Source organism: Mus musculus, chromosome 14 (genome assembly GCF_000001635.26).
Source record: "Mus musculus strain C57BL/6J chromosome 14, GRCm38.p6 C57BL/6J".
NCBI lineage: Eukaryota > Metazoa > Chordata > Mammalia > Rodentia > Muridae > Mus > Mus musculus.
The window spans coordinates 56,950,736-56,963,753 of record NC_000080.6 but is presented as its reverse complement, the minus strand read 5'-3'; the positions used below and the strand labels follow the sequence as shown (position 1 = coordinate 56,963,753).

The window sequence follows — 13,018 nt, the reverse complement described above, 5'->3', positions numbered from 1 at the left end:
TGATAAATCAAGAGAAAAAAGGGAAGTGTGTAGTAAACAGTTGTGTGTTAATATCACTGTGCAGTTTTGAGTTGGACTTTAAAAACTGATATGGTTTCTGTACTAAAGCTGTTTTAGACCTTCCCCATCTCCAAGAAAACATACTAAGTGAATCACAAGGATCGACTGTCAGTCTGTGAGGTGCATTGTAACCAAGCTCAATTTGCTACTCGAGAATCAGAAACGCAAGCAGTACTGGGCTTTAGAAACCTCAAGCCCTGCCATTCTTACTGTCACTGTGCTTCGAGAGAGAGAGAACATGGTCAGTTTGGAGCTCAGCTGTGATACCATGGCCTGTGGCTCTCCAGTCCCACACGAGCTGAGATGTTTGGCAACACACGATCAATCTGGAGTCTGTAACGATTCCGACACTCAAAGTGTTTGTGTGTTGTCATGACGGCCCTTCAACAGTTTTGGATTTTTAAGACCATCGCAGATCTCAGATTTTCAAACTAGGAATGTTCAGTTAGTCACTTCTGTCCACAAGTTAAATCTTAAACTTGTATTTTGGTCTAAATCCATCAGCTTGTGATTCGGTAATGAGGCTGTCCCCTGCCTTTTATTATAGGACATTTTCCTACCCAATTCATCTCACCATGCGGTAAGCACAGTGGTTTATGATTATCCATCTTCCAGATGAAGATGCAGAGTAGCTGTTTCTACTCCCAGCCCCTTAACAAGACATTGACCTGTTGTAGATAGAAGCTTCCAAACTGGTGACACTCTGCAATTGGTGTAATCCCAAGGACACAGCAGAAAAGAATTAGTAAACTTGAGCAAACTTCAGTCTAAACATACATAATGGCTTGTCAGGGGTAAAACTGATAATTCTGCAATTAAGTTAGTGAAATTTGTTCTTTAAAATGCTTTCACCCAGACACGAAAGTCATGTCTTTTTGTTTTTTTGAGAGAAACTAAAGAAACTTACAATTAATGGTAGCTTAGAACAAAAGCAGAGCCGTGTAATGATACCCCCCTTGAAAATAGCTGGCCAGATAAAAACATTAATGTTTAGTAATTTATGACTGTATTTAGGATATTTAAGACATTTAGGACCACAGACTGAGTGGCACCTATGGTAGGGAAATGCAAACTCAAACTTGCCATTTTCTGTCCTCTCCAGCGGGACTGTCCTCTCTGCTCCATATAATGAGTCACCCCGGTTTGCAAACCACAATTGGCCAAGACAAAGGGAAGCCAGAAAAAGCAGTGTAAATTAGAAAGCATAGGACAATATGCACCCTTCTCCTATTTCAGTATGAACACTCCAATAACCACTCCATTTCATGAAAGAAAAACATGAGTTACAATTTGAGTAAAAAGTACTTTTATGGGGAAAAAAAAAGACTGAGCGTCTTGCCTAGAAAAATCCTTTAATATCTCATGTTACCTAATACAGTAAAAGCCTTTTGAAATGCGTTAAGGATTCAGTTTGCATGGGAAATCCACCTGCCTCAGAATAGCTAGTCATCTTTTTCATTGAACGATTTTAAGTGGCAAAATCGTTCAGAACAGAAAAATATAGTATCTTCAATAGACATCTCAAGACAATAAAGTTATATTTACAGGATGCTGTCTATAATCAGAAGTCACCAAGAAATAAAAATAAACTATCATTTCAATGTCCTTTCTCTCAGCAGTTAGTTATGGCCACACACTAAAGACAGCCAAGAATCAAGGAAATGTGTTCCAGGTGAAATAAATTTCCCAGAACAATTCTCATAAAATAGTTTGTTTTTCTTTCCCCCTGAGAATCAAGTAGATCAATCATTGGATTGCATGAGACAAAGGCAAGCTCTAGATCCTCTATCATGTACGATCAAACTTCTGTAGGCATTTCTGCTTAGAAAAGCTAAAATGTACAAACAATAAAAACTAAATAGCAAGACACGGTGCTTAGTAGTACCACGGCAGAAATTTATGGTATTGGTAAAATATACATGTGACATTTGTGGGTAAATTTATTGCTTTTTTTTGATGGGCTATAGCACCACTCTGAAGAATAGAAGATGGTTAGGATTAACCAGTCTTTAATCACAATATGCATTTCTAGTAAAAGTGCTTCAGAAGGCGCGCTGAAAAGCCAAGAAACATCTGCATTCTGTTGTTAAGTGTTTCCAGCTTCACTTAACAGGCGAGGGGCAGGTCTGTCTTAGTAAAGTATGGAGCTGCCACTATCAGTCTGATGATTCAAATAGAAAACCAAGGGACTGAAGTTATTCAAACTTATAAAAATTTAGAACACTATAAATTTTCATGCCAAAAACATTTCAGATAGTTATTGCTTAAACGAGCAGTAGCTATACCTGTGAAATTTTCAAAATCATGATTGAGAAAATTTCTTTACTTGCTAAAATTTATGCTAAAGAAGAGAGAAATTGATAAGGGCTATATACTGTCTAGTCACTATGGAAAACAATTTCCCTCAGAACTATTTTGAAAACTAGTATCACCATGGTGATTTCAGGATTCAGAAATAAGAAGGAAACATCACACATGCTATATACAAAGTCAGCTAAATAACTGATAATTTTCAGATACCACTTTACTCAGTCTTTAGAAAGTATAATTTGAAGTAGATTTCCTTAATCTAAAAGTTATGAACAGATAAACTGCTATGCAGAAGCACAAAAGTATTTTAAATGTAATCTTCTATAAGAAGTAATTAAATTTCAAAGCCAAACAACCTAGTAGCAAGCAAGATTTCCTCTGACACTGGCACTGGCACCATCCACCAGCTTCTGTTTCTTCAGTCTCCTGGACTAGTCAGCATTCTCCATTGGTAATAGCCATAGAACAATGTGACACTGTCTCCCTTCAAGTAGCCTGACTTTCTAAAATGAATATTTCAAGAGTGGCATTTCTAAAAATAATTCTGCCCCACATATGCATGTCACTTCTGGAAGCAGCACAAGACCTCCAGCGAGAGTGGTGACACTCGAGAGTGCTATGCAAGCTGTAATACACCTGGCAGGTGAGGGCCTCAGATGCTGATGGCTGCCGTGGGAAAGAAAAACAAGAGTCTTACACTGTCGCCGGACATTTTACAAAGAAAAATGTCTTAATCTTGTTTTCAAGTTATAGTCACTCTCTCTCTCTCACTCTCTCTCTCTACTTACACATATATACATACTTTTTTTCCTTAAATTGATGGGGTGATGCAGAAAGTCACAAGTGAGAAAAGGACACTAAGTTTTAATAAGGGGAACATAAAGTTGTTTTCACCAGCATAAGTTCACATTACAGAACACCAGTATCAACAGCATTCTCTTGTCTATTTTTGGTACAGAAGATGGTATCTCTCTACATAACCTGCTAAGGCTTCAGTAACTAAAACATAAAACAAACAAACAAAAAACCCAGCCTATTAGTTTACAGTTTATTTTAAAAATTCTGAAAGACACCGCAAGTTCTAAACTTGAGTAGTGCTACCCATACACAACCATCTGGTCAGGAACGCATAAAGCCCGCCCTCTGCAGGGAGCTTTGCAACAGCAGAGCAGTGCAACAAGAAAAACTTATACATGGCACATTCTCTTCTTATTTGTAATGTAAAAAGTTACAAACATACCTAATCAAATAAATAATAATAAAAAAGAATTTGATGTATTTGTTAAGTATCCTAAAACCACTACATAGAATAATGGCAACTTTCACACACAGATTATTTACATGGTAATACCCAGTGTGGGTACATTGCTACAAAACTCAGAACAGAAGGAGTAAACTTAAAATGTTTTCCTGTAAAGATCTAGCAGCATGACTATCTAATGCTGTGTTATCCCATTGCTTCTGAAATGGTCCTTTTTAGTCTGTGTCTTCATCCAGTTCATAATTGTCTTTATCATAAATATCTTTTACTAGAAGAACCCGTACAAGCATATTTTCCAAGGTGTTCCGGTCCAGGGAAGTAGATGTGTACCAGACAGGGCTATCTGTAGAACTAGAACATTCTGGTTGTAAATAAAAAACATCCATTCTCTGATTAAGGTTCTGTGGACTTTGGAGGAAAAAGAAAAAGAAAAAAGGTCAATTTCACAAAACATAACAAAATTCCCAGCAAATTTACTTCTTTTAAGAATAACTCAGCCCTAAACAATAGATGTACTCAGAGCCTCTGCTTCATTAACTGCAATAATATATCAGTAAGCTGCTCTCTTAAGTTTTTATGACAAAGGATTAGTTCCCAAATATAATTGAAATTCTTATTTCATAAATCCAAGACTCCATTAATATATATACTATCATTTTAGTCATTATTGTAATTGTGCCAATTACAATCTCAATCACATTAAGTGTGTATGTCCATTCAGGAAAAAGGAAATGTGAAAAATGTGACCTAAAATGATGAAAATATATAACACAAAAAAAGTCTTACTGCACTAGAAAAAACATCAAATTCCAAAAAAGGAATTCACACACACCTGGCAAATTGTTACCGGCACTGGAAATCCACAAAACTAAACTGATGGTCCAGAATAGAGCTGAAGAAAGCTACCTTTATGCCACAGTTAGATACATAGTCATGTTAGAGGTGACATTCATGTTTTTACTAGTTCATGAGAACCACCCTGAAAATCACACTATGATTTGGAAAGTTGTTTACAATGTACAACACAACATACTTTCTCTTTCTGAAAGTGAGAGTGCTTATTTAAAACAACACTCACAATACTCAAAACGAGACAGTCCTTGGGCCCTCAGCTCTTTAGTAGTTCCCAGTGTGTGCTGCTTTTAGACAGGGGAAGATGACAGTCATACAACTGGAAATGTCTTCAAAGACTGTTTCCATTCACATCTAAGTATTTTATTTTCACCTCAACTCCTTCGACCTACTTTTAAACACATCTATCTTTGCACTAGAAGCTAGCAAACTGTTTGTGTAAAGTCATGTGCCATGAACTACCTATTTACAGTATGGGCCTCTTTCTAGTTTAGTAGGACAACTAAAGAGATAAAGCAGAGACTAAACACCCCAGAAGCATAACATAGTTACCTCTACAAAAGTTTCTATCTCCGCTTGGCAATCAACAGACCTGCTTAATTTTCTAATGTAAGGGGGACAGGACAGCAGGAGTGGTATTTTTTAGTAAAGAGTGATTCCTTAATATGGACTAGAACCCTAAAGTGCATGTGCTAGGTATTTCACAAGGGGACTCTAAAGTTAGAGCTAAATACAACTTTGGAACAAAAGACTCCATGAAAGCACGGAGAAAAAAAATTTTTAAGTTAATTAAATACTTTCATTTCTTAATAGTGTTAAAGTCAACCAACTTATACAAACATCTTTTAAAAGTACCAGGCAAAGGATGTAGCTAGTAGTAGAGCACTTATACCTAGTAGGCAGGCGACCCCAAGTTAAACTCCCCAGTACTATATAATTTTAGTCAAATATCATTAATGTTCATTCACCTTTTAGACAAGTAGCATTCAAACATTTTCACAGGACATCTAGAAGGGTTGGCTGTGTTTTCAACTTGTTCAAATACTGGCTCATCATCTTCATGTTTTCGTTTTCCAGTAGCAATTTTATCTTTAACAACAACAACAAAAGTAAGGCTCCTACACCAATCTTTTTCCTTTCCTGTGAGTTTGTGTATCTGTATGACATGTGTGTGAATAAGTGCCACCTCTCCAAGGCAGGAGAGGTCTCTACTACTGCACTGGATACTCCAGGATAGCTGGCCTAGGAGCTTCCTCGTGATTCTGTCTCTCCTCTCCTCACTCTACTGCATTTGGTATTTTATGTGGGCTCCAAGAACTCCAATTCAGGTGGTCAGACTTGCACAGCAAATGGTTTTACCCAATGAGTTATCCCACAACCCCCTAAAACTAATTCCTAGGGAAGGCATTTACCCTTAGTACCTGTTTTAGCAACATAGGATTAGGTGCCCTTCAGGATTTTCTGTGTGGCAGCTTTTAGTAATGTACTATTTTTCCAAGAAAAGGATCCTAGAGGCTCAGCTTAAAAACAGGTATAGTGAGTGGTTCATGCCAGTCTTCTCAGAATAGGGAGGATCACAGATCCAAGGTCCTTCTTTGCTATACGGCTTAAGGCCAGTTTGGACTAGATATCTTATCTCAAAACAAACTACAACAATAAGACATTTAAAGGCAGCAAATGGATCTCTAGGAGTGTGAGGTAATCCTGGTCTACACAGGAGTTCCAGACTAGCCAACACAGCATAGTAAGACCTCATCTCAAAAAGAAACAAAACCAAAACAACAACAAAGCCGGACATACAGACATACACTGTTTGTTGTGTTTATTAAAGTAACTGTCTTTAGTCTCTTAATGAATGGCAAAGGTGGACTTCAGTAAGGCAAGTTGAACATTCCCACCACAGACAATCTCCAAATAAAAATGCTATACTATCAGGGCCAGTGATGGCTCAGAGTTTAAGAGCACTTACTGCTCTTGCAGAAGTCCTAGGTTGAGTTCCCTGCATCTACACGGTGACTCACAATCATTCATACCCCAGTTCCAAGGGGTCTGACACCTTCTTATGACACCAGCAAACACTGAAATGTATGATGCACATATATTCATGCTGGAAAAATACATTCATGCATATAGAGATAAGTCTTGTTTTTATAGAAAGTTACACTACCTTCATTGTCTGTTCCACATAAGGAAGACACCTGATAGCGAAGACATGCTTTATTTTCCATTGTTAAAGGATTTTTTTTCCAATGCCTAAACACAGTGCCAAAGGAAAGTCTTAAGTGTTGTTCCACTGTTTTCAGGCCAAAATACTTAGTGTTAAAGTAGAATAGGGTATTCAAAAGTGCTACTGGAGAGTGGGATCCTAGTTGTTTTATCCTCCAGAGATAGTCTTCTTCAACTCGAGAGAAAATTGACCCTTAAATAGAAAAAACTACTTTAAAAGATTTGTAAATACCACAGTTTTGACTATCTAGAAATAAAGTGAGTTTAAAACAGCCCTAAGTCAATCTACTACTCACATTAGATCACTGTGAATGAACCCCTAATTACATATTAGCTCCTTTAACAACACATACGTTGAGAAACAGAGCATGAAATCACCACCCCCAGAATAAGGTACAGGATGCTTATTTCTGTCCCTCAGTAAGAAAATGACATCATGATCAGAAAATAATTTTAAATCTGTACAATTCTTAAAAAAAACACATGATTCCCATAAACAAATATTATTTTATTAACATAAGAATCTACATTGTAGGTCTTAAGACAATCTAGCTTTGTACTACAAAGAAAGTAGGCCACAGGTTTTACTAAGTTCTTCACAAACATCAGTTACTATTTATCTGCATATGAGCTCACGTTCACAAGCTCTTCCATCGTAACTTAAATTACTTCCTAAATATACTTAACATACTTTCTGTAAAAATAACAATTCCATTATCAACTATCAACACATATTTAAAATAGCATTACCATCTGGAAGTATGCTTGGTTGCCAACTTCGGAGTATTTTATTCAGTTCTTGCTCAAACATCTGGTATCCTGGATCAATAAATATGTTGTCCTTTCGATTACTACCACATAAGTACTACAAAAAAAATTATTGAAGGAAAACCAGCTAATTATAAACAGTGAATGTATCACACTTTGCATTTCTTAAGAAAAAAAAAAGAGCTTTATGTTTAGGAAAAGCAAGAATTCTAATAAAACATAAGAGATTACTGCACTTGGGTATGTGTGTACAAGTTAAAAAAATCATAAATTCCCAATTAACCTGTTACTTAAAACATGCAAAGCTGGAAAGTATAACATAGAATCCTGAATGTAAAAACTGGGTAAGAAACATCAGTTTGGAACCAGTGAGATAGCTCTGCAGGTAAAGCATCTGCCATGCAACAGCCTGACAACCCAAGGTAGTTTTTTCCGAACCCACTCTACAAGGCTGTCCTGACTGCCATCTGTGCAGGGTGGTACACACAGACCTTCATCAAACACACACATAACACACTCTCTCTCTTATCAGTCTGTCAAGTAATATATAGAATGATATGTTTATATCATACACGGAGAAAAGATATATATTTTAAAGATTAATGATTAAAGGAAAACAATAAAGAGCTGTCTGCCTATGTTCTTCCCTTCCTCTGCCAAAAAACCTGTGTGTAAGCATATACACAGTGTGCTTTTGAAAATGCTGAGAACCTAAACAGGGATGCAACACAAGGGAGAGTACATATCTAGTATACTCAAGGGCCTGGGCTTTTATTTCTAGTACAGCAGAAACCAAAACAGAAACAATCCTTATACTTTAAAATTAAACAATTTATAAACAAATCCAGGCCCTTTCTGGTATGACTTCACACCTGATATTCCAGCCATGTTAAATAAACATGGTTCCTGGGAAACCATGCCCTGACTCTGTCTTCTAAGGATGTCATTCAACTCTCATTCCTTCGATCTAGGAAATTTTCTACCTGTGTTTCAAAAAATTTAAGTCTTTCTTATTATTACTCATTTGTGTGTGTGTGTGTGTGTGTGTGTGTATGTGTGTGTGTGTGTGTGTGTGTGAGTGGGGTGGGGGAGGGAGGAGGGAGAGAGGTTCTCTTTGTTTTTGTGAGACAGGGTCCCTTACTAAACATGGAGCCCACTTGATTCAGGTAGACTGCTTAGCCAGGAAGTCAGAGGCCTCCTGTCTCCACCTTCCCAGCCCTGGGATTTCAAGCAGTCAGTACCACACCTGGCTTTTTATAAGGTGCTAGAGATCCACATTCTGGTCCTAATGCTTGTCCTGCAAGCAATTTACCAACTGAGCCATCTCCTCAGCCTGTTGTCACACCCTTCCCTGAGATACTTGGGTAAAATTAATTTGTTCCAAAACTGTGCTACCAATACTTGGTATAAATATTTCAAATACTTGAGTGAAGCTTATTATTGTGGCCTCCTTGCTATTCTCCTTCACTGCCCATACTCTACTGTCTCAAACTCACAACCCTCCTGCCTCACACTGGATGGCATGTACATATTCCTGGTTTATAAAAATTTTTAAAGTCAAACTGCTCAGATTCTACTTGATTACTTTGAGACAGGGCTAGGTAGCCCAGGCAAGGCCATAAACTCATTATGTAGTCAAGACTGACCTCACATTCATGACCTACCTGCCTCAGGCTCCCAAGTACTATGCTACCACATCTGATCTAGACATACAAATTGTGTATCTTAGATAAGCTACTATTCAACTCTTCTCTCCTTATCAGAACAAACCAAAAACAGTTAACATTTAGCATGGGTACAAAGAAAAACAATTAATAGCAGTCAGCAAATGTAATTTATCAACAGGAGTATGTTAATTTCCTAAGTTCATGCAAATGTCCAGTAAACAGAAAAAAAATTAAAATAAAGGATTAGTAAAATTCAAGTTCACAGCATAAATATTATAAATTTACTTATATTCTATAAATGTAGTCTTAGAGGCTCACAAAGCCTCTAAGTTGAATGTATTTTATAATTACTGGAAACTTCTCATTTGATTAGAATTTAAATTAACTATACAGGCCATTGTTTTACTGCTTCTTAAATAAACATTGTTCGAAGCTTTAAAACAATATCTTTACTACATTCTTACCTATAGAATACTCAAGGATAAAATCCCAGAAGAAATTCTGGGATAATATCAAGTTACTATTTATGGAGGCTGGAGTGATAGCTCAGTGGACAAGAACCACCCTACCATCCTAAGGGCCTGAGTTCAAATTCCCAGCACCCACAGAAAGCCAGCAATGGCTGTGTGCCTGTAACTTCCATCAGGCAGGGACAGAAGGATTCCTCTAAATTTGAGGCCTTCACAAGAGTTTCAGACCAACCTGGACTACATAGTAATGTCTTTCCTCAACAAAAGAACAGAGTTTTCCAACTGGCATATTTAACCAGGTATTTATTTAAGAAATTGTATGATGGGGGATATGGAGACTGAGTGGCCACCTCCTATAGCCAGACAGAACTTCCAGGAGGGAGAAGGACATTAAACCCACCCACAAAACCATTAACCCAAAATCTGTCCTACCTATAAAATGCACAGGGATAAAGATGAAGATTGAAGGAATGCAATGACTAGCCCAACTTGAGACCCACCCCATGTAAAAGATTCAACCCCTGACACTATTAATGATACTCTGCTACGCTTACAGACAGGAGCCTATCATAACTGTCTCCTAAGTGCCTTCACTTAGTAACATATGGAAACAGATAGAGACCCACAGTCAAACATGAGGTGGAGCTTTGAGTCTTATGGAAGAGTTGAGAGGTAGAATTGAGTGAACAGGAGGGGTCAAAGAAACCACAAGAAGACCTAAAATGTCAACTAACCTGGGCCCATAGGAGCTCACAAAGACTGAACCACCAACCAAAGAGCATGCCAGGTCTGGATCTAGGCCACATTTGTAGCAGATGAGCAGCTTGGTCTTCATGTGGGTCCCTTAACAATTGGAGTGGATGCTGTCTCTGATTCTGTTGCCTGCCATTGGATCCCCTCCTCCTAACTGGACTGCCTTGCTGGGCCGTAATGGGTGAGGATATGCCTAGTCCTACAGTGACTGGATATCCTAGGGTGGGGAGGTACCCAAGGAGGGGCTTCCCATTCTCTAAGGAGAAGGGGTAGGGGTAATGGAGGAAGGGGTCTGTAAGGGTGGGACTGGGACGAGAGGGAGGGAACTGCGATCAGGATAAACAAACAAACAAAATAAATAAATAAATAAATGGGAAAAAAAGAAATTGTATAATATCCTAGATTTTTCTTCTTGCACTGGAAACCTAAAATATTTAGCGTTTTGTCTTTTGTGGAAAAGTCTGATTCCTAACTATACTGTTCAAGAAACTACAAGGCATAAATTAATAATATTGGAAATAAAAGAGCATACTCTTCCAAAATTAAAAGAAAATTAGAGAATGATTACCTTACGTTAGTAAACTCAATAATTTAACAACTAATTTCTTCTTTTTGAGACAGGACCTTACTATGTGGCCCAAGCTGGCCTTAAACTTACAATCCTTCCACTTGGCTGCCTCAGCACTGGGTTAAAAGTGCACACCATCATGCCCACCTTGCATAAATGTCTTCAAAGACAAAATTGCCAAAGTGATTCCGAATCAAAAGCAAAGGATCTCTAAATAAGCTAAAAGAATTAGTAACTTAAAACCATTCTTCCCATCCATAGTTAATCAATCCAAGACCATATAGTTTTATCAGTGAACCTCACTACAATATTATAGAAGGAATAGCTAACAATCCTCATCGATTTTTTTCAGAAAGTAAGAAAAAGAAACACCCCTCAATTCACTTTATGAACACTGCTACTCCAAAGCCAAATAAAGAGAAGAAACAGTTGTGGATACTACCTATCATGAATGCTTACAAAAACTGTTACATCAGCCAATCTAATCTGGCAATGTATATTTTTTAAAAGGAGTAAGTATAATGTATGCTAGAAACATAATGTTGGCTTAATATCTGAATTGCTATACTGCTATTAATAAAGAAGAAAAGCCATAGGATTTTAGGATCATGTGAAAGATACAAAAAAGCAGCTGACAAAATTCAACAACTAATTATAATAGAAATAAATAAAGAAAAAAGTTTCAAAAAGGTTTTAGTCAACTAAGAAAAGTTCCTCAATCTGATAACAGGAAGTTTAATTAACAAAAGGGGTGGTAACATCACACTCAACAGTAAAAGACTAAAGACTTCCCTTCCAAGACCATAAATGAACCAAAGGTCTCTTCTCTCACCACTTCCATTCTACAGTGTACTGGGGAAAAGAACATGCTATTTAAAACAATGCCGAAAAAAGAGAAAGAAAGGAACAGACAGACATGCTTATATAAGCAGAAAGATTAGGAGGAAAAAAACCTGCTAAAACTAATAGGTATAGAATATATAAGATGACTATCATAAGGTGAATATACAAAAAAGAAATGTATCTATGCGTAAGCAATAGCAGCTTACATAGCTTAAAGTGTTTGAAAAAGGGATGAAAAATTGGATGGATAAGATACAAGAAGGACAAAGAAACCACCATTTTGGTATATGTCTTTTGAGGTCTTACTCTAACTTAAAAATCAACAAAAGTTGGGGATGATGATACATTAAGAGGTGAGTGAGTCTTGAATTTAAACAGCCAGTCTCAAAAGGCCAATGCCTCTTTAAACAGAGTAGGGAGCTGGGGATGCATCCTAGAGGAGGAGATGGAGGGAGAATCTATCGAACTACACTGGCTGTCCTGGAACTCACTAGACTAGGCTGGCCTCAAACTCAGAAATCCGCCTGCCTCGGCCTCCCAAGTGCTGGGATTAAAGGCATGCGCCACCACTACCTGGCATGAGATTCTTAAAGAATGAAAGTATCATTAAAACAACAGAAAACAAACTCTTGACACTAACCAATCATGTAACCAAAAACCTAGAAGCTCATTTTTAGGATGTGTTTAGCAGGAAGTCCTTTTAAATAAAATTTTATATAGAACTCTAATACAACAAAATATATCACTGGATAAAAATAACAAGAAGTCTAAAATTTCCTCTCCTTTTCCTACTGAAGTCTAGTGCTCTGCTTCATACAGAAAAGTACTTGATCTTTACATCTGCATGGTCAAAAGTAATGTCTCCTTAACTAGACAGATAAAACAAGGAGCATGTACAGTTACTTAGCATTGCTAGTATGGGTTAAGTGTATACACTTATACTTATGCCCTATATGTATATAAAAACATCAGTCACTCTAAAGAAAACTCTGTAGCTAGTCTATGAATTCATTTACTTGCAACTACTAAAAAGGGATGTCATGCCCAAATACACAATGCTATTAGACTCCTCACAAAACATGCATGAACCTGAGTGTGGTGGTGCACATGCTAATTTCAGCATGTGAAAGGCAGAGACAGTTGAGTTTCTGTGAGTCTCAAGTCAGCCAGCGCTACAACACTGAAATCCTGTTAAAAGTGGGGAGGGGAGCACTCGACTTAAGTCAACTGTTGTTTGTTC

The 13,018-nt window shown here is 37.4% G+C and overlaps 1 protein-coding gene across 6 annotated transcripts in view; it reads right to left on the bottom strand.

Annotated features, from left to right (window-relative positions):
* Positions 1 to 1,395: 1,395 nt before the first annotated feature.
* The window catches only part of Zmym2 (zinc finger, MYM-type 2), a 75,830-nt gene continuing 64,207 nt past the window's right edge, over positions 1,396 to 13,018 (bottom strand). For 4 of the 6 annotated variants that reach the window (XM_011245220.3, NM_029498.4, XM_011245221.3 and 1 more), the window contains 4 exons: positions 7,460 to 7,574; positions 6,651 to 6,902; positions 5,452 to 5,572; positions 1,396 to 4,039 (listed from right to left, as the gene is read on the bottom strand). In XM_011245220.3, coding sequence (XP_011243522.1) covers positions 3,847 to 4,039; positions 5,452 to 5,572; positions 6,651 to 6,902; positions 7,460 to 7,574 — 681 coding nt within the window. In that variant the 3' untranslated portion in view covers positions 1,396 to 3,846. The remainder of the gene's footprint in view (positions 4,040 to 5,451; positions 5,573 to 6,650; positions 6,903 to 7,459; positions 7,575 to 13,018) is intronic. The other 2 variants (XM_011245219.3, XM_030248091.1) reach the window with 1 other exon arrangement.